The 21,030-nt window shown below is 42.6% G+C and overlaps 1 protein-coding gene across 1 annotated transcript in view; it reads left to right on the forward strand.

The window, feature by feature from the left end:
* Positions 1-4,156: 4,156 nt before the first annotated feature.
* Positions 4,157-21,030, forward strand: part of LOC128373310 (pro-neuregulin-3, membrane-bound isoform) — a 501,549-nt gene continuing 484,675 nt past the window's right edge. The window contains exon 1 of the mRNA XM_053333598.1: positions 4,157-4,865. Within this exon, the coding sequence (XP_053189573.1) occupies positions 4,157-4,865 (709 nt within the window). The remainder of the gene's footprint in view (positions 4,866-21,030) is intronic.

Consider the following 21,030-nt stretch of genomic DNA (forward strand, 5'->3'; position numbering starts at 1 on the left):
AAATAGTAAATCAAAGGAAGTAAAAGAAAAAGAAAAAAAACCTCTCTCAGATACCTGGAGTTGCAAACTATGTCGCTTTATCTCTTAATTGGAACACTTTTTAATTAACTTCAGAAAAAATGTGCTGACAACATGAACCTTAACTGTACTTAATTATAATATATCATGGCCTGTGCTGGAATATGGATTAATTACTGGTTGTTACCTAAAAAGTGAGAGAGCAGCCCGAGCAGAGGAATGATGGAGCAGTGGTGAATGAGATATGTCTTTTGTTATCGTACAATTAATGTCAGTTTTTGTTTTTTTTTTACGAGGGGGCTCGTTGGGGGGGTTTGGGCAGTAATACGCAGCTCTCTGTTACAGCGGTATACGGGGTTTAAGGGAACTCTCTGTCCTTGGCTCATGTCGGACCTCTGATCTGACACACGCTAAGGGAGCAGCTGACAAACTGGACGCTGAAGGACTCAGTGTAAATGTAAATAAGCTGAATGTTAGTTATTTTAATCATTTATATTAATACATGTTTGTTAAAAAGCAGAATGATTTGTTCCAAATGCATAAAAACTCTATAAATTAGATGTGATTTTTTTGTTGGATTCTGATTAATATTTGTGCTTTAACCCTCCTGTTGTCCTCGAGTCTAGGAAGAAAGGAAGGAAGGGAGGAAGGGAGGAAGGAAGGAAGGAAGGAAGAGAGGAAGGGAGGAAGGAAGAATGGAAGGAAGAGTGGAAGGAAGGAAGGGAGGAAGATGGAAGGAAAGGAGGAAGGAAGGAAGGAAGGAAAAAAGGAAGGAAGGAAGGAAGAAGGAAGGAAAGAAGGAAGGAAGGAAGGAAGGAAAAAAGGAAGGAAGGAAGGAAGGGAGGAAGGAAGGGAGGAAGGAAGGAAGGAAGGAAGAGAGGAAGATGGAAGGAAAGGAGGAAGGAAGGAAGGAAGGAAGGAAGAAAGGAAGGAAGAGAGGAAGGGAGGAAGATGGAAGGAAAGGAGGAAGGAAGGAAGGAAGGAAAAAAGGAAGGAAGGAAGGAAGGAAGAAGGAAGGAAGGAAGGAAGGAAGGAAGAGAGGAAGATGGAAGGAAGGAAGGAAGGAAAAAAGGAAGGAAGGAAGGAAGGAAGAAGGAGGGAAGGAAGAAGGAAGGAAGGAAGGAAGAGAGGAAGATGGAAGGAAAGGAGGAAGGAAAGAAGGAAGGAAGGAAGGAAGGAAGGAAGGAAGGAAGGAAGAAGGGAAGAAGGAAGGAAGAAGGGAGGAAGGAAGGAAGGAAGGAAGGAAGGAAGGAAGGAAGGAATGAAAAAAGGAAGGAAGGAAAGAAGGAACCGTCAAAACAGACAGGGTCAATTTGACCCGGGAGGACGACACAAGGGTTAATATTTTATGTGTGTTCTGGTATTTGTTGCATTTTTTTGGATTTGGATGTTTGTTTTTTTTTGTTTTTTTTTCTTAACATGTTTTCACTTTTGTCGGTGTTTTGTCTTCAGGGGCTGACACACTTTTGGAATAAGGCCAACAATGCTCTACTATTTAAAGTCAGGCTTGTTATGTTATGTTATGTACTTGTTAAGCATTATCTTGACATGAGAGGTTCTATTGTTATATTATTATATATTATATTATGTTATATTATATTATTGACATTTTTACCCTTTAAGTGTATGTTGTTGTTTTTTTAACCATGTCTAAAGTTTTGTGTCCTGAGTCTTGTGAAAACCGAATGCTTCTCTCCCCTGTTCAATTTATTCTGACAACACACCAGAGATAAAGAAAGGTAGAAGACATTGATTATAATTTAAAGTTAAACTTGGTAAGAAGAAATTAAATCAAATCCAAAGAGTAATTGGGAAGTAATATTTTTCTACTATATAAAACTATGTATTAATCAGTTCAGCATACCTTTGAAATGACGACAGCTTTTCATGCCCTTGGATTCCTAACTAACTTCCTGTATTCAGATAAACAGTAAACATGTTTGCTTTGGAAAAATCAGTCTCTCTCTCTCCTTCCATTTCTCCCCCCAGCCTCTCATCTGATGCTGTGCCGTGGGCGGGGTTGAGTGAGTGAGTGACGGCTCCTGCACTGTGCCTCTGCTCTGATCCGTCTGGGACTCAGCCGCTGCAGAGCCCCCTCCACCACTCCACTCCCCACCCGACTCATTATCTTTATCTGTACACACACCTCCACTCCCCTTTTCCATGTTTTTCCTATTTTCAGTATGCACTCTGCATCTTGACTCACTCCCCTCCCTGCTAACGGAGGTGGGCAAGCTTCCCAGCACTGGTGCATCTAGCAGGTGCAGCCTCTTTCACTCCTCCCTCCCACCCTCCCTCCCTGCCTGCCTCCTCTCCCTCTCTCTCTATCTCTCTTCTCTCACTCTACCATTGTGCACACTCCGCTCTGTCTGTGCCTGCGTTTTTTTCCCCCCTCTCATTCGCTCTCTGTCTCTTAGCGGCGGCAGCTCAGGGAGGCAGCTGTATGTGCGTCTGCATCACATTCACCACAGGTAAAGACAGCTGCATCGTCGGATGTTGCTAACCCCACAGGAGGTGAGGGAGCCTCTTCTGCTGCGGTTGCAAGTTCACATCCCAGCGCGGGGCGCTCATTTCTAATCATCTCCAAGAAAGCATCCTGGAGGAGAGGACGAGCAAAGGATCCCAGCAACCCGACCAACAAATCACAGGCTGACTCGAAAGAGCAGAGGCTTTCAGGGACTGAGGAAAAAACACCACTCAGAAAGAGAGAAGACAGAATCAGTGGGATATTTTTAAACATTTGCAACCTCCTGTTTGTTTTTTTTCTCTTATCTCTTGCTTTCTGCTTTCTGTTTCAGTCATATTCATCCAATCCCTCATTCTCTTGCTTTTCCTCTCTCATTTTATCCCTCTGTGGCGGAATGTCCCCTGCAAATAGATGAGAAGAGGCTTTATGAGTGCTTGCTGCAGTATTAACGGACAGTGTACTGAGACAGCAGGGCGCTGAGCGGACAGCTTGGGGAAATCTGATCCACAGCCGGCTGGAGAAGGAGAAGGATCACGCGTCGCAGTTGCAGATTTATCCGCCCTGTGATACCACTGCGCGACAACACCCCTCATTCTCTTTTTTACCCCCCCACCCCCCTTCCCACCCACCCACCCCCCTTCTCCCTCTCTCTGTTCTCATTTGAAGTGTTGCTTTTTGACAGGGTCTGGAAAATTAATTGGATTCTACTGCTTTATTTTTTGCTTGACTGGAATTTAGAGCACACATAAAGGAAGCAAAGTAGGTTTCAATTCAAAGAGTGATATATCAGAAGTCCTCAAAAAAAAAAAAAAAAGAGGAGAGGAGAGGCTGGTTGAAAAGCAACGGTCGACAAAGATAGCGGATAATCCCAGGAGAGTGTTCGACAGACACATAAACGACAGATCTCTTTTCTCTCTCGCTCTGTTTCAGTTACAAAAGAGATGGATTTTGGGAGCTGAGGGACGCTGACTCTGCTAAAGCTGTTGGGGCTGCATCGGGAAACACTTTTTTTATTTTTTTGGTCCTGCACAGGGTGGGGAAGCAACAAGACCCACCCAGCAAGTTTCACTCCCCAGTAAGATAAAACCATCCTACCGTGGATTGTACATGGAAGGGACATACACGCGTGTTAAGTAGGAATAGCTGTGGATTTTTTTTGCTGCAGTGGCATCTGAACACGGATGCCACACATTTCTCACATGCACCGATGTGAAGCCGTTCCTTCCCAACCATCTCTCCTTTCCGTCTCTCTCTTTGTCCCTCTCTCTCTCTCCTCGTTAGAGACATCACTACTTCTTCCTCTCCTTTGGCTTTTTCCCTGTTGTGAACGTTCTTGAAGTTCACTGTTGCTTCAGCTGGACATCAAGAGTTGGGCAGGACTAAACGCGGACTAATCGGGCGATTATCCGTCACACCGGCTCTCCCATTTCTCACTGGGTGTCTCTTGAGTGTGTGTGTGTGCTTGTGTGTTTGTGATTGCGTGTCTGCATGTATCTCCTGCACCCCTCCCCTCCTCTCTATCCTTGGATTACATATTTGTGTACGTGTTGAGGGTGCAATTTTGTGGGGGTCCATCTCTTCAACCTTTCCCTTTGTCTCTTCTCAATGTCCGGCATTGTCGGGAACCTTTCTGCCATGTGGTACCGATGCCTATCACAGGGTTAACCCTCAATGAGCCATAAAGGACGGCAGGGAAGGATGAGTGAGTGTTCTGGTGCATCCGTATCCGGGGCGGTAATCCTGGAGGAACCTGAGGCTCCAGGGGCTTCAGGGGCTCGTGGCGAAGGCCAGGCCCAGGATCAGGGTCCCCTTCGCTGTGCGCTTTGGCCTCGCCAGCAGACATGGTTGTGTGTGGTCCCCTTACTTATTGGTTTCATTGGTCTTGGATTGAGCCTGATGCTTCTGAAGTGGATTGTTGTTGGTACAGTGCGGGATTATGTGCCAACAGACCTGGTGGATGCTAATCGAATAGGCCAGGATCCTATCTTCCTCTCCAAGCCAAGCGGGATTCCCAAAGGTCCCGATACTACCACCACCACAACTACCCCTACAGCCGATGGCGGGAACCCCACGGCTAGAACCGTAACCGTGGCGAAAGGTAGAACTCGATCTGCCACTACCACCACCAGTAGTGGAGCCTCAGGTAGCCAGGTAACCCCTCGGAATCCTGTGAATCGTAACGGACGTGGACCTTCTGGTTTTACTACGACTACCGCGCCGCCACGGACCACCTTCATAATTGGAGCGGCGACAGCTAGCCCTTCTCCGTCCAATCCAACGGTACTCCACGACTCTACACAGATGTGGACCCCGGAGCATACTACAACTGAGACGGTCTCCACCACGCTCACCACGCGTACTCACAGCTACCGCAAAACACGTAAGTCGCCTTTGTTTAATAGCTTGGAAACTCAATGGATAAGGATTCAATTGTTGAGTCTTGGAAAACTTTGAGGTGGTTTGTCCTGAGTGTGCTCGGTTCAACAGATTAACGGGCGAACTTGTGAATGACGTCCCACAGGTGTGTTGGGTTTTCGCGAGCTGATCAAGTGGTGTATCAAATATTTGTCGATCGGTTGCTTCTTAATCATCAAAACTTGACATTTTGAGTTTATTTATTACAATGCTTGAGGTTTAACTCTTTCTTCCAGACCATTTGGTGTAAAATTGACATGTACCGCCATCCCACTGTGAGTTTCAGAAGCGTGATCAATAGCATTGATTGATACAGTAAGGCCATCTGAACTATTGGTAAGGGTCAATAATCAGTCTCTCTGTGGACAGTTAAACCCCTAACCTTGGTGCATCATGTGCTGGAGGCGTAGCAAGCAGTGCTGTGACTCTCTTTTCACCAATGTAGAATGAGTCTAAAATGGTGGTGCATACACTCAGTTACAGCTTTTGGTCTTAATAGAGAAAAATGTTGGAATTTGATGATTTTGTCGAGTAAAGTGACGTCAGCATCCCATCCCATCCCAATGAAGGCATCATGTCATGTGGTTGTCAAATCTTGTGTCAGTTAGTTGATTCAGCTGGCTGCAGCGAGCTCCTGATGTGATGTTTTGTTAAAGATAATTGCATGTTTAAGTCTGATGGTTAAGTTCATATTGGATGTTGGAGAGTAAGATCAAAGAAGGAACTTAGACTTAGATGTAAAGGAAGAGTGCTGCTCCATTATTCATCATGCATTTATACATCAAATGTGTGTTTGAGAGCTGTTTCCAGTGTATGTGAGGTGCTGTGATACATTATCCCAAACCAACACTTTGACTTTTGGCTCAAGTCAAGGTTAGACTGGAGTGATAAAGTGAATTATGTCAATAATCCATGGGTTGAAATGCTGCTACTTCATGCCTTTTATTATGTCAAGTCATTTTAATAGAGGATTTAATTCAGCCTTGTCACAGGTGCATGCATGCACTCATATGTACACTAAGTGGTGGTGTTTACTTACTGCAACCTCCAAGTGACAAAGTTGCTGTGCGGAGCTGCTGATTAATTAATGCAAACCTACAAGCCTTTTTTAATGATGACGCCGTGTGCTCCAAAATGCAAAGTGAGACCCAGATAGACTGATCATTTGATGCAGCTTGAGAAGAAAAAAGAAAAAAAAGAGAAATGCTTTATAATGTGTTTGTTAATGGATGCTGATTCTTCTGTGCTGATGCTGATTCTTCTATCTCTGTCCTTGACTCAAGCCATGCAATGCACACATGCTATTGATTGGTGCTACAGGGGATTTTCGTGCAGCGATCAATGGCACGCACACACACTCAGACAGACACACACACACACACTCAGACACACACACACACACACACACACCTAGACACAGCTTCCTCCATGATAAATCTCTCTGCTCTCAAAATGGTGTCACATTATGTGCTGGACTTCCTTCTGCTTGTGGTGTTCATGTCTCTGATCTCCACACAGATTGACGGTAGTTGGTTATATTTTAATTTTTAACAGTCTGGCCTCGTTGCTCTCTGTGTGTGGATCAAGTCTTTCTTATGTCTCCAGTGGGGGAAAAAAAGCTAAGAAGTCAACAGAGCAGCAGATGAAATTCAGATAACACAAGCATCATATACTGTTAATCTCCTGCAGGTTAATTTACCATTATAATTACATTCGTATTGCCATGATATTATAGTACTTAATGTCAAGGTCTGGACTCATTAGATATGATGTATGCAATTGTTGAATGCTATGAATTAATTTGTACTGACCTAAATGGTCCTGTAATGTCATTTGAGCTTAAGCACTGTTGCTATTCTCTCATTATTTAGTCTGTTGTGATGTGTGATTTACATGATGGATACCATTTATTAAATTATCGATAATTACATGATGGCAACCATTTATAAAAATCATTGATAAATAAAATCACCGCGTTCCAGCTGCTGTGGCTTCTGTCTGTCGGGCTGAAAAGGTACGGCTGCTTCTTTTGTGTCCATGATAATGAAAACGTCCCCAAATTACACCAGAGACCAGGGACTGTTTCCCCTGATAATTAGAAACATGGAGAGAGGGGGGTGGGGTGGGAGGGGATGGTGGTGGTGTATCTTTTCATTACCGGGAGGAAAAATAGGGGCCATTCATCACTATCCATTCATTTATTAATTAACCATTAAAAGAAAAAAGAATGCCATTTCTCCAGCAAGTGCTCATGAAAACCATTAAGCCTCGTTGATAGATATCCTTGGGAAAATGTCACTTCTTCTTCTGCAGTTCGCCTGAGAAAGTTCTGCCGACTTGTTTCGATAATCCTTAAAAAATAAAAAAAACAACCCTTCACTCTCCCATCCCCTCTACTCTACCACCCACATGCTGCTTTGATTTGAAAACGCCATCATTTTCACATTAACTCACCATTATGTGTGAATGTGTTATGCGGTATTACTGAATTGCCTCCGTTGGCTTGTGCTCAGAAACGAGAGAGATTTTTTTTTATTAATTTAAGTATAGCAGACCATCTGTTTGCTCGTATTGATGCTTGTCCCTGTCTTTGTGGGTCACAAAATTAAGATGGACGTTGATTATATCCCATCACTGGTCTACGGTGCCATCAATGATTCGCTTTGGATGATAGAGGAACCGCTATACCTCCATCGGTGTTTAGTTTTCTTTCAATAATATCCTAAATGTTCCTTAGTGGAAAGACACATAGGTGAGTGCTGGATAATTTAACAATGTTATAGGGTTATGTTACGGCTATTAGTTTTAATGACTTCAACTTCCTAGAAATCCTAAAATCCTATTAGGTATAGCGAATGGCTTTAAATACTACAATACCCATAAGCCTTGAGCAGCTGTTGCATATGGAAAACGAAGGCAAACGAAGGCATCACCTGTAGAAGCTCGAATGTATTATCTGGTTCTGGTTTCGTCACGAAGCTCAATGATCAGCACCACCATGGAGCATCGGAGCTTGCACAGACTTGCACTTTTCACTTGTTTTTTTTTTTTTCAAGGAAGCTGATATTTTCTATTTTCTTCCCCCACCTTTGATCTGTGATTCCACCAGTAGAGTTTCTTCCCAATTCAACCTTTTTTGAAGTACTTTCAAGTCAATGAATGGCACTTTTACTCGTGGAGCCTTGAATGCTGGACCCCCGATTCCGATTCACAGCTTCTTTTGGTGTTATTTGATGAAATCCTATTTTGTCAGTGAAAACGTCAAGATTTGACAACCAGGAAAATGTGATAGGTACAGTAAGACATTTTTTTTTTGTTTTGTTACTTGTAGTCACTTTGAGAGCATGACTGACACGTTTAAAATCTGTTAGACTGACTCAAAAAATCTGAAGCTTTTCCCCTGGTTGCTACAAGCTGCAGAATCAGGCAGCGTTGACCTGGGAGAGATGATACTATTACAGAAACCAAGGAGCCAAGTGACCTCTGCACTGCAGGGCAAAATGTCAGGTGTTGCCTCAGCGATAATGTCACTTGGATTAAGCGAGCTGGAAATCCGATCCGTGCCCTTCGTCTTCACCCCTCTTAAGATTACAAGTTATGATCAGTAATGCTTTCTGCTTCGTAGAAAGCTAAAGAGAATTAGAAATAGAAAATCGAGTGACTGGGAATATTTCTGTCATGGTTATATTTTCAGCCCCAGCTTGGTTTATTTAAATTGCCGCATCAGCTATTTTTATTTTGTGCTGTGAGGTAACTTTTTATGAGTTAGACAAAAATGGCTCCCCACCCTCGCCCTGTTTATGCTTGTTTTTGTGCATACGATGTGCATCTATTTTTATTTATTGGTTGTTGTATTCTTTAACAGAAACATTGTTTTTAAAAGTGTCACATATAGAGCCACAAATCTGTTTTTTTTAATTTGTAATCCCAGATTTGTTATAGTCACTCTGAATAAGATCTAAAATTAAAACAGTGTGGAAAAACAACATGATGAGAAATAACAAAAAATGAGATTATACATTTTGGTTAAAAATAAGAGTAGATGACTCAATGTAGTCATGAGTAAGACAGTCTGAGACAGGTTTGTTTGAAGATGAATATGTAATAATAATAATAACAATAATAATAATAACAGAATAATAAGAAACTGAGACGGTCAGTAGGTCTGCTGAGTTTTTTTAACCCTCCAGTTGTCCTCCAGTCAAGGAAGGAAAGGAGGGAGGAAGGAAGGATGGAAAGAAAGGGAGGAAGAAGGAAGGAAAGGAGGGAGGGAGGAATGATGGAAGGGAGGAAGAAGGGAGGAAGGAAGGAAGGAAGGAAGGAAGGAAAGGAGGGAGGGAGGAAGGATGGAAGAGAGGAAGAAGGAAGGAAGGAAAGGAGGGAGGGAGGAAGGAAGGAGGGAGGGAAGGGAGGAAGGAAGGAAGGATGGATGGATGGAAGGGAGGAAGGAAAAGAGGGGAGGAAAGAAGGAAGGTAGGAGGGAAGGAAGGACGGATGGACAAAAGAAGGAAGGAAGGAAGGACGGACAGACAGACAAAAGAAGGAAGGAAGGAAAGGAGGGAGGAAGGATGGAAGGGAGGGAGGAAGAAAGAAGGAGGGAGGGAGGAAGGAAGGAAGGAAGGGAGGAAGAAGGAAGGAAAGAAGGGAGGGAGGAAGGATGGAAGGGAGGAAGGAAGGACGGATGGACAGACAAAAGAAGGAAGGAAGGAAGGAGGGAGGTTAAACTGTACATTACTAGATGAGTGTCAGGTTGAAGCCTCAGAAGAAGCTCTGGTGCAGTCAGAGGTCTCCATGCTGAGCCACAAGGTTTCAGTCAGACAGTGGCCCTGAAACCTAAATCCAGATTAACAGCCCATCACCATGGCTGTGGAAGCAGCAGAATTACATCAGCCCACCTATCAGTCACACACACACACACACACACACACACACACACACACACACACACACACACACACACACACACACACACACACACACACACACACACACACTCCTCTTGGTCTGACTGGTGAAGGATTGTTTTGATAGATGCTCCGTGGCAGGATGTTTTTTCTCGTTAAATGATGCTAAAGTGACATGCTTAAAAGAGCATTTTCTCTTAGTTTTGTTTCAGGATCCCTCAAGGGTAGTCTGTCAAGGCTCGGGGACATGGTTTATGCTTCTATTAACAACACCGACGTGACAATCACACACAATAAAGGGATGCTTATTGCTTGCTTTCTGTGACAACACTATAGCGCTGGGGGAGGCTGTATTTCTACTTAATGTTTTTGACATCTCATGCTGAGCCGTGCACTTTCACCGAACTTTGCTATAAGGATTAAATAGATAATGGAAATCATACAGAGTTGAAAATCAGAAAAAATACAATATAAAGATTTCTGCTATAGCGGTTCTACATTTAGATGAGTCCAATAAAAATAAAGCATAAAAGAGTAAAGTTGGGCTCAAACTGTGTAATAAATCCTAATCTGGTTTTAAATAGCTTGATCCAACAGATGTGAGGGACTGGAGACACAAATAAGCATCGGGCACGGCAATAAAATAAATACTGAGCATGACTAGTTGTGGTTTTATAACAACTAACCCAGAGGGCCGGACCATAAAAAGATGGAAGGAAGGGAGGAAAGAAGGAAGGAAGGTGGGAAGGAAGGAAGGAAGGAAGGCAGGAAGGCAGAAAGGGAGGAAGGACAAATGGAAGGAAGGTGGGAAGGAAGGAAGGAAGGGAGGAGAAGGAAGGAAAGACAGGTGGAAGGAAGGAAAGAATAAAAGTGAAGAAAGTAGAAAGAAAAGAAAGGAAAGGTTGGAAAAGAAGACGGGAAGGAAAGATGAAAGGGAGGAAGGAATGAAGGAAGGAAATATGGGAGGAAGGACAGATGGAAGGAAGGAAGGAAGGAAAAGAAGACAGGAAGGAAATATGGAAGGAAGGAAGGAAAAAACGACAGGAAGGAAAGTGGGCCGAATTGGACCCCTCGGTGGGCTGGTTCTGGCCCACGGGCCGCATATTTGACTCCCATGCCTTACATACTTTTCAGGGTTAAATTTGACCTATTTTTACATCTCAGATCAGTAAACAATACCTGTTTCCCCCTTTTAGCCTGAAATGTGATGAACTTAACATACAAAGAAGGATATATATTCAACACATATTCATTCTTCACATTTAATATCATTTGTTGAAATAGTTTCGGACCATTATATAGTGTTATTTATATTGTGAGGGACAGATGTGAGGGACTGGAGACACAAATAAGCATCGGGCATGGCAATAAAATAAATACTAAGCATGACTAGTTGTGGTTTTATAACAACTAACCCAGAGGTGTCAAACTCATTTTCATTCAAGGGCCACAAACAGCCCAATTTGATCTAATGTGGGCCGGACCATAAAAAGAAGGAAGGAAGGAAGGAAGGAAGGAAGGAAGGAAAGAAGGAAGGAAGGAAGGAAGGAAGGAAGGAAGGAAGGAAGGAAGGAAGAAAGAAAGGAAGGACAAATGGAAGGAAGGCAGGCAGGCAGGCAGGTAGAAAGGGAGGAAGGACAAATGGAAGGAAGGTGGGAAGGAAGGAAGGAAGGAAGGAGAAGGAAGGAAAGACAGGTGGAAGGAAGGAAAGAATAAAAGTAAAGAAAGTAGAAAGAAAAGAAAGGAAATTTTGGAAAAGAAGACGGGAAGGAAATATGGAACGAAGGTAGGAAGGACAGAAGGAAGGAAGGAAGGAAGGAAGGAAGGAAGGAGAAGGAAGGAAAGACAGGTGGAAGGAAGGAAAGAATAAAAGTAAAGAAAGTAGAAAGAAAAGAAAGGAAATTTTGGAAAAGAAGACGGGAAGGAAATATGGAACGAAGGTAGGAAGGACAGAAGGAAGGAAGGAAGGAAGGAAGGAAGGCAGGAAGGAAAGATGAAAGGGAGGAAGGAAAGATGAAAGGGAGGAAGGAATGAAGGAAGGAAAGTGGGCCAAATTGGACACCTCGGTGGGCCGGTTCTGGCCCACGGGCCGCATGTTTGACACCCCTGAACTAACCCATTTAGTACACCTCATGAGGCCACAGTGGAGACAGTAGTAAGACTATATTCTGTATTATATTGCCAGATTTAAAACATATAACATGATCTGTCAGGTTTTGGATGGCATTATGGGAACACTCCTGATCCCAAAATGCTCCTTTAGACCCGCCCGACCACAGTTATGCACTTCCTGAGACAGAAAACTATTATTTTTGGGAGGTTGTAATTGTCACAGAGCAGGGTTACAATCACCTACTCTAACATAGTCCTTCTATATCTTTAGAGATTTAAAGATGTAAATGTCATCTAAATAGGCCTTCAGGATAGATTTAACTATAGTAAATGTATTTCCACAAAGAAAGCAAAAGCATGGATACAGATTATTCTAATTTAGCCTCATTAATAATCAGTTGTTGCCTCTATATGTGTTTCAAATACCCCTAAAACAGGGATGTCAAACATGCGGCCCGTGGGCCAAAACCGGCCCACCGAGGGGTCCAATTCGGTCCACTTTCCTGCTTCCTTCCATCGTTCCTTCCTTCATTCCTTCCTCCCTTTCATCTTTCCTTCCTGTCTTTTTTCCTTCCTTCTTTCCTTCTTTCCTTCTGTCCTTCCTACCTTTCTTCCATATTGCCTTCCTGTCTTCGTTTCCTTCCTTCCTTCCTTCCTTCCTACCTTCCTTCCATATTTCCTTCCTGTGTTTTTCCTTCCTTCCTTCCTTCTGTCCTTCCTACCTTCCTTCCATATTTCCTTCCTGTCTTATTTTCCTTCCTTCCTTCCTTCCTTCCATCTGTCCTTCCTCCCATATTTCCTTCCTTCATTCCTTCCTCCCTTTCATCTTTCCTTCCTGTCTTCTTTTCCAACCTTTCCTTTCTTTTCTTTCTACTTTCTTCACTTTTATTCTTTCCTTCCTTCCACTTGTCTTTCCTCCCTTCCTTCCTTCCTTTCTTCCTTCCTTCCTTATTTTCCTTCCTTTTGTCCTTCCTTCCTCCCTGCCTGCCTACCTACCTACCTGCCTGCCTTCCTTCCTTCCTTCCTTCCCTCCTTCCTTCCATCTTTTTATGATCCGGCCCACACAAGATCAAATTGGGCTGTTTGTGGCCCTTAAATGAAAATGAGTTTGCCACCTTTGCCCTAAAATAACCAAAAATGAACGTTGGCTTTTACTACTGCTGGCCAACATCAGCAGGAGCATCAGTGTAAATGTTTGTGTTGCAGTCTTTACACTTGGATTAGTTCTCTGTGAGCTGCTTAGTAACAAGTTTTCCTATGAGCCTCCAGACTTAGCTGTCTTACCACATGTTGTTAAAAGGGAGTGTCTCGTCTCGTCCTTTCTCAGCTTCCAGTGTAAAAAAATCCTCACCTGGAGCTTTCGAGAGATTTCATGCAGATATTTTTTTGCCAGTGTTGGAATAATAATGAGTCCATTGTGGATTTTTTGATGGATTCAAGATGCTGGGAGCCACAACAGGCTAGTAATGTTTGTATATAACTAGCAGCACTTTGACTCTCTGTCTCTAACACAACTAAAGGCCCATTTATGCTCAACGGACGTATGAAAATGTATCCGTCCTTTTCAAACGATGTTACCGTCACTGCTCACATACTTCTATGCGTCCTTTACGTTGGCATGGATGTTAACCAATACATCCACCAGGGGGCAGCACAGAGTCAAACGTTTATGAAACAACAACAAACTCATAAACAAACATGGCGACTGTGGAGGAGATATTGGTAATACAGAGGTGTCAAACTCATTAAAAGGATGAAAGGAAGAAAGGAAGGGAAAGAAGAGGAAGGGAAGAAGGACAGATGGAAGGAGGGACGGATGAAAGGGAGGAAGGAAAGATGGAAGGAAGAAAGAAAGGGAGCAAGGACAGAAGGAAGGATGGAAGGAAGGAAGAAATGAAGGGAGGACAGATGGAAGGTAGGAAGGACAGAATGAAGAAAGGAAGGACAGATGGAAGGAAGGAAGGAAGGAAAAAAGAAGAGAGGAAGGAAAGTGGGTTGGATTGCAATCCACGACGGGCCGGTTCTGGCCCGCGGGCCGCATGTTTGTCACCCCTGATTAATGTTCCTAATGTTTCTAACTAACTCACACAACCTTTCCTCAGAAAGCTCCTCCATTGTTATTTCTTCTTCGTGCCTCACTAGAGCTACGTATGGAGAAAAAGCTTGGATATTGCTAATTTTAAAATTTGAACAGTTAATAAGGATATTATTTTCCTGGTGCATCCACAGGTCAGCTGGGTAGTTGGCGTTTCCTGCCCCCCCCCCCCCACTTTTCACAGCCCACACTACTCCTCTTAAGTTACTACAAAGTGGAAGGCTGCAACACTCGCTGTTAGCTATGGTTGAACTCAGAGCAGTCTGATATTTCTTTGCTTACCAGTGTTAAATGGTTCGCAGCTGTAGGCCAGCTGACAGATTTAATAAGAGTGCCAAGGTGGGCTGTGGGAGAAGGGGTTTAGATTATTGCCTCCTTGGAAACCTCTCTTTATTTAATAACTCACACAAATCAATATACAGTGCTTATATGCTCTCTGATGCATTGTATAGGATTCTGAAACAAACAAGATCATGTTTTATGAAATCTTTTTGAGTAAATATGAGTAAATAATTCTGTCTGCTGCAGAATCCCTCTCAAAAATCAAGGACCCACCTCTTCAAAGAGCTCTCTCTCTCTCCGTCTCTCTCCCTCTCTCTTTCTATCCATGCTATTTGCAATGCACTTACATGTTACTCAATGGACCTTCAACCTTGATTTACTCCAGCATGGATTGCACCTCATTTGTATTGCAATTTAGGAGAAAAGCGCCTGTCAAAAAATAAATAAATAAATGAATAAACAAAAGGAAAATGTAAATGTTGCTGCTGCTCACCGACAGTTATTGGCCTAGTTAGAATAACCTGAGTGTCAAGAAAACGTTCAAGTCTAAATGAAACATAATGAATGAAAACACGGTGGAGATTAAATGCTACCAAAATGAAGAAATTGAACTTAATAAGGGTTAGGACAGGACAGGGTTTATGTCAGGATCAGGTGAGTGTCTCTGTCTCCCATCAGCAGCCACATGCAAACATAGAGGATGAGGTAACTAGCAGGTAGACCCGTCTGATTTTTGACTGTTCCTTCTTTTCTTCCTTCCTCCCTCTTTCTTTATTTTTTCCTTTGTTCTTCCCCTCCCCTCCCCCTCCTTTCTTTGCTCCCTCTTCCTTCCACACTTCTTTCCTCACTTCTTTCCTTCCTTCTCTCCTTACTTCCTTCCTCTTTTCCTCCCTCCCTCCTTACTCCTTTCCTTCCTTCCTTCCTTCCTCCGTCTTTACTCCTTTCGTTCCTTCCTTCCTTGCCACTTTCGTCTTTACTGCTTTCTTTCTTTCCTTCCTTCCTTCCTTCCTTCCTTGCCTCTTTTCTCTTTACTCCTTTCTTTCTTTCCTTCCTTCCTTCCTCCATCTTTACTCCTTTCCTTCCTTCCTTCCTTCTCTCCTTACTTCCTTCCTCTTTTCCTCCCTCCCTCCTTACTCCTTTCCTTCCTTCCTTCCTTCCTTCCTTCATCCCTCCGTCCCTCATTCCTTCTTCCTTTCCTTCCTTCCTTCTTTCCTTCCTTCCTCATCCCTTCCTCCTGTCATTCCTTAACCTGAGGACAACAGGAAGGTTAATAAGGGTTAAGATAGGGTCTGTCTCCCATCAGCAGCCAGATGCAAACATAGAGAATGAGGATTTTGGAGCAGGTAACTAGCAGGTAGCACCTTCCTCTAGAGAGAACCGGGGCAAGGCAGGCAAATCCCGGGAAGAGAGAGAAGGTGAGAAAAAAGAGGCAGATGGAGGATTTCAACCTTGGCAGTCATGGTGAAATTCAACTTTCTTTTTCCTCTCCAGTGAAAACAATCTTAGCCTTAGCATGGAGAGACCGAAGGCAACCTGAACACCTTCATTCTCCGACAAGCTATGCATGTACGACGGGGGGGGGGGGGGAAATTGCCTAGCTTGGGATAATACGTCAAAGGGGCCATCTTTAATTATTTACACTTTCCTCTACATATTGAACATGTTTCTCTTTCTCACCATTAATATTTCATCACTCTTCCACCCTGCAAGACATTTCATCAGAATTAATCAAAGTGACGTTAAGCTTTGCTCGCACGGAATCTCCAGCAAATTAAAACTGTAATCGGTACGCCATGACAGCTTTTTGATGCATTAGGTTAGCGGTCAGGCACTCGAGTCTCCAGGAGCTGCTTCACAGATACACTGACTTATGTGTATTGTAAATTACCTATAGCCTTGATCTTTTAGATACATGCATTTCTTTTCCCCCCGTTAGAAGTTATCTCAGCAATTAAATGAAATTGGAAATGGGGGGGTAAGATGCATGGCCCCAAAAAATACATGCTAGCTTCTCACATATTTTGATAACCACAATCTATCTATCTGTCTATCTATCTATCTATCTATCTATCTATCTATCTATCTATCTATCTACCTATCTACCTATCTATCTATCTATCTATCTATCTATCTATCTATCTATCTATCTATCTATCTATCTATCTATCTAACATACAATTAAACTAAATTTAGAAATAAAGAAAGAAGGAAACTAGATTTTAATCGTCACATATTGTTCATATTCTAACCCGTCACAGAATTTCCTCACAATTAGTCTCAATAACAAACTTCTGAACCATAAATCATTCATAAATACCTCATCAGTCTCAGATAAATGTGAGATAAATCCTTAATTAAGCTTTCAGAGAGCAGAGAGAGTGATTTTTTTTAGTTTGTATGAGGAGAAAACTATAAAAAATAACAATTTATAATGGTCCAATGTTTCATATGACAGGAGAAACTACTTCAACAAATGCAAATTAAATGTGAAGAATGAATATTTGTTGAATATATATCCGTCTTTGTATGTTAAGTTCATCAAATTTCAGGCTACAAGGGTGAAAAAAGTATTTTTTACTACTCTGAGATGTAAAAATGGGTCAAATTTAACCCTGAACAGTATGTAAGGGTTAATATAAAGCTGTCATACAAGACAATACCTCAACACATGATTTTCTTTAGTAATTCAAAACCTTATATATAGGATTATATACCTTAAATATAAACTCAGTTACTCAAACTGACTTTTAGACAGCAGGCTCTTGGTGGTTGATCTGCTCATTGATTACAAAGGCAAATCATCTGAAGTCTGTTTCCTCTTGTTTTCAGCCAAGAAAGTGAAACTCTTCTGGGAACAACATGAATGATTTTACTGTTGGCAGGATTTTATCTTCATTTTCAGCAAAATTTTAAAAGATTTAAAGGCTTACTATTCAGACTCAAGGTAAGACAAGATGGACATTTGTAGTGATTCAGGTCAACAGAGTCTTCCATTCTTTCAGGACGCTGCTTAAATATGAATGAAATAATAATGAAATTGTGTGAATTCAGATGCATCTTGAGAAAATATGGCACAATAACACAATATTCATACAGCAGATATCAAGTGTCAAAGTCTGAATCTGTCATATTACGTTTCAATCACCATTTCTCAAGTGGGTTGCATGTCCTGTCCTCAAAACCTCTTTCAGCTGGAAAGAAGCAATCAGGCTTAAAAGATGGTGCTGAATTCAGACCTCATTTATACAAGAGGTCACAGCAGGGTGACATCCACTCACAGTGCATATAGAAACACACTTATATATATATATGTATGTATGCTGGTGTGGACTGGAGAGCATATGTAAGCATGTTCATTGCATAGTTCAATGCATAGGAAACCCCCATAGGCAAGACAAGGCACGGCAAGGCAAGGGCAATTCAAGTGGCTGTGCAGGGTAATAAAATGCACTTTAAAAAAATACAATTAAAAACTGCAAACATACAAACTACAGTTCAAATCAAATGAAACAAACAACAGATACTCTCCATTTTAGATGCTTTTATGCTTCCTCCTTCCTGATTTGACTCTTTATCTGATATTTACACCACATTCTCCTCCACAGTCAAAAAACCTCACGATCCACAGATGGATGAGGTTCATACTGGGTAAACTCTGCCCCCTCCCCCCTCACATGTAGTGCTCACTCATGTACAAGTAAATATTTCCCAGAAAACAAAATGCCAGTGCCAATGAAAACACATATATACTACCTTTTTAGCTATTATGGGGTAGAGCAGGCAGGAAAGGCTTCAGCTTTGACTTAACCCTCCTGTTGTCCTAGAGTCAAGGAAGGAAGGGAGGAAGAAGGAAGGAAAGGAGGGAGGAAGGAAGGAAGGAAGAAGGAAGGAAGGAAGGAAAGAAGGAAGGAAAGGAGGGACGAAGGAAGGAAAGAAGGGAGGAAGGAAGGAAAGAAAAGGGGAAGGAAGGAAGGGAGGAAGGAGGAAGAAGGAAGGAAAGGAGGAGGGAATGGAGGAATGAAGGAAGGAAGAAAGAAGGATGGATGGAAGGGAGGAAGAAGGAAGGAAAAGAGGGGAGGAAAGAAGGAAGGAAGGAAGGAAGGAAGGAAGGAGGAAGAAGGAAGGAAAGGAGGAGGGAAAGGAGGGACGAAGGAAGAAGGAAGGAAGGAAGGAAGGAAGGAAGGAGGGACGAAGGAAGGAAAGAAGGGAGGAAGGAGGAAGAAGGAAGGAAAGGAGGAGGGAATGGAGGAATGAAGGAAGGAAGAAAGAAGGAAGGGAGGAAGAAGGAAGGAAGGGAGGAGGGATACGAGAGGAACATTATCAATATCTCCTCCACAGTCGCCATGTTTGTTTTTGACTCTGTGCTGCCCCCTGGTGGATGTATTGGTTAACATCCATGCCAACGTAAAGGACGCATAGAAGTATGTGAGCAGTGACGGTAACATCGTTTGAAACAGACATATACATTTTCGTATGTCCGTTGAGCATAAATGGGCCTTTAGCCGATCACATGCATGCAAGCGTACATTTCTAGTGGATCACTTGGTAACATATATGCTGTGTTTTTGCTGTTCACCGCAACGAAAGACCAAACAGTTGCTGATGTGATAACTTCATGTCTGTGTGTGAGTATTTCAGACCACTTTGCAGCATTTGATAAGCTGTAATGCATTAGTCTGTAGCTCCGACTGGACTTCCTGGATTGTATTTCATTGTTTCATCAGTGCCTTACAATAGCCTTCCCATCTCATTTGAGCAGTCAGACACTCTTTGAAACCACAACCCCCCCCACCCTCCCCTAATTTTAACCCTTGTGTTGTCCTCCTGGGCCAAATTGACCCTTTCTTCATTCCTTCTGTCCCTCCTTCTTTCCTCCCTCCTTTGTTTCCCTCCTCCCTTCCTTCCTCCCTCCTTTCCTTCCTTCTTTCCTTCTTTCTTCCTCCTTTCCTTCCTTCTTTCCTTCCTTCAGTCCCTCCCTCCTTCCTTCTTTCCTTCTCTCCTTCCTTCCTCCCTCCTTTCCTTCCTTCTTTCCTTCCTTCTTTCCTTCTTTCTTCCTCCTTTGCTTCCTCCTTTCCTTCCTCCTTCCTTCCTTCCTCCTTTCCTTCCTTCTTCCTCCCTTCTTCCTTCCGTCCTTCATTCCTCCATTCCCTCCTCCTTTCCTTCCTTCTTCCTCTCTTCCTTCCTTCCTCCCTTCCTTCCTTCCTTCCTTCCTTCCTTCCTTGACTCTAGGACAATACGACGGTTAAAGAGCTAGTTTTAGTTGTCTAACATTACCGCTGGAAACCTTCATATGAGTTGTTTTAGAATATGAAGCGTTTTGGTAGTAACTGGCATGTTTTGATGGATTTATTGAGCCAATATGAAGAAAAACATGAATATTCAATTAAACAAAATATGTCAGTATGTCATTTTTAAATGCTGAATTTACCATATGTGTCACAGTTTCTGTCTCATTTAACCTCCCTTGTTTAATCAAAAATCTTTGTAAAATAAACAATGTAAAATAATGACTTCCTCTTGCAGGTCTTATAAGCCAAGTAGCTCTCCTAATTTCATGCTCCAAGCATTAAATATTCTCCAGTGATGCATTGGTCTGAAGAAAAGCCCCCCCCCCCCCCCCCCCCCCCCTACCTTCTGCTCATTATGGTGCTGGCACCTGGCTGTAAACCACTCTTTAGTCAAGATAAAATGTTTGGACTGATTATCTTACCTCAATGTACACAGAGCTAGCAGGGGGTCCGATAATTCAGGCCTGGACCAGTTCGAGTCCGATATGATTTCTCCCATCGGCTATAAGCCGGGTGATGGAATTTTTTTCGACCCAGCCTTCTCTCTCTTTTTCTCGCTCTCGCTCTCTCTCTCTGTCTCTTTCTATCTCTCTCTCTCTCTCTGTCTCTCTCTGTCTCTCTCTGTCTCTCTCTGTCTCTCTCTCTCTCTCTCTCTCTCTGTCTCTCTCTCTCTCTTCCTCTGTCTATCCCCCTCTCTCTCTCTCTCTCTCTCTCTCTCTCTCTCTCTCTCTCTCTCTCTCTCTCACTGCCCGTTTCTCAAGGTCAGCTTGTCTGATTCCTTTTACCGGTACTCCTACTGCTGATAACCAGACTCAATGGAAGTGGTTGCTAGTAAATAGGTAAATAAATGTAATTATATTTATATAGCACCTTTCAAAGGTTACAAAGGTCTTTACAAAAGGGGTTAAAGGATATTTTTGATACAGTGCAGTAAAGATAATGTACTTAAATGATGATTCTTGTGCTCATCCATGGTTGGTGGTCTGTTTTTACATTATATTGATGTCGACCACTGGGGGCAAACATGATGCTGTGGGCTGAGAGGATTCACTGTGTCACATTATTTGAATAAAAAAAACATCAACAATGTCATCTTTATATGAAATGCACACATGCACTAGCTTTTATCTCCCTCATGCTGATTACAGAATGCAGTAATGGTGGACATAAACTATATAAAATGGGTTCGTGATATATTGGGAATCTTCTGTCACTGACCCTGCAGGTGTTTTAACACTACTGTTTGTTTAAATGATCTTTTAAAATATGACAGCCTGACAAAAGAGTGCCTCAAGCTAATGTGATAAATCTGGTTTCCTGGCCATTAATTTTGACATCGGTACCAACAAGAGATCCTCCTTCTCGGTTAGTTATAGATAACGATTCTTTGTATGTGGGTGTGTCGGCGTCTGGTGGCACATTTTTCATGCACAAGTATATATACGAGCC

Source organism: Scomber japonicus, chromosome 14 (assembly GCF_027409825.1).
Source record: "Scomber japonicus isolate fScoJap1 chromosome 14, fScoJap1.pri, whole genome shotgun sequence".
Taxonomy (NCBI): domain Eukaryota; kingdom Metazoa; phylum Chordata; class Actinopteri; order Scombriformes; family Scombridae; genus Scomber; species Scomber japonicus.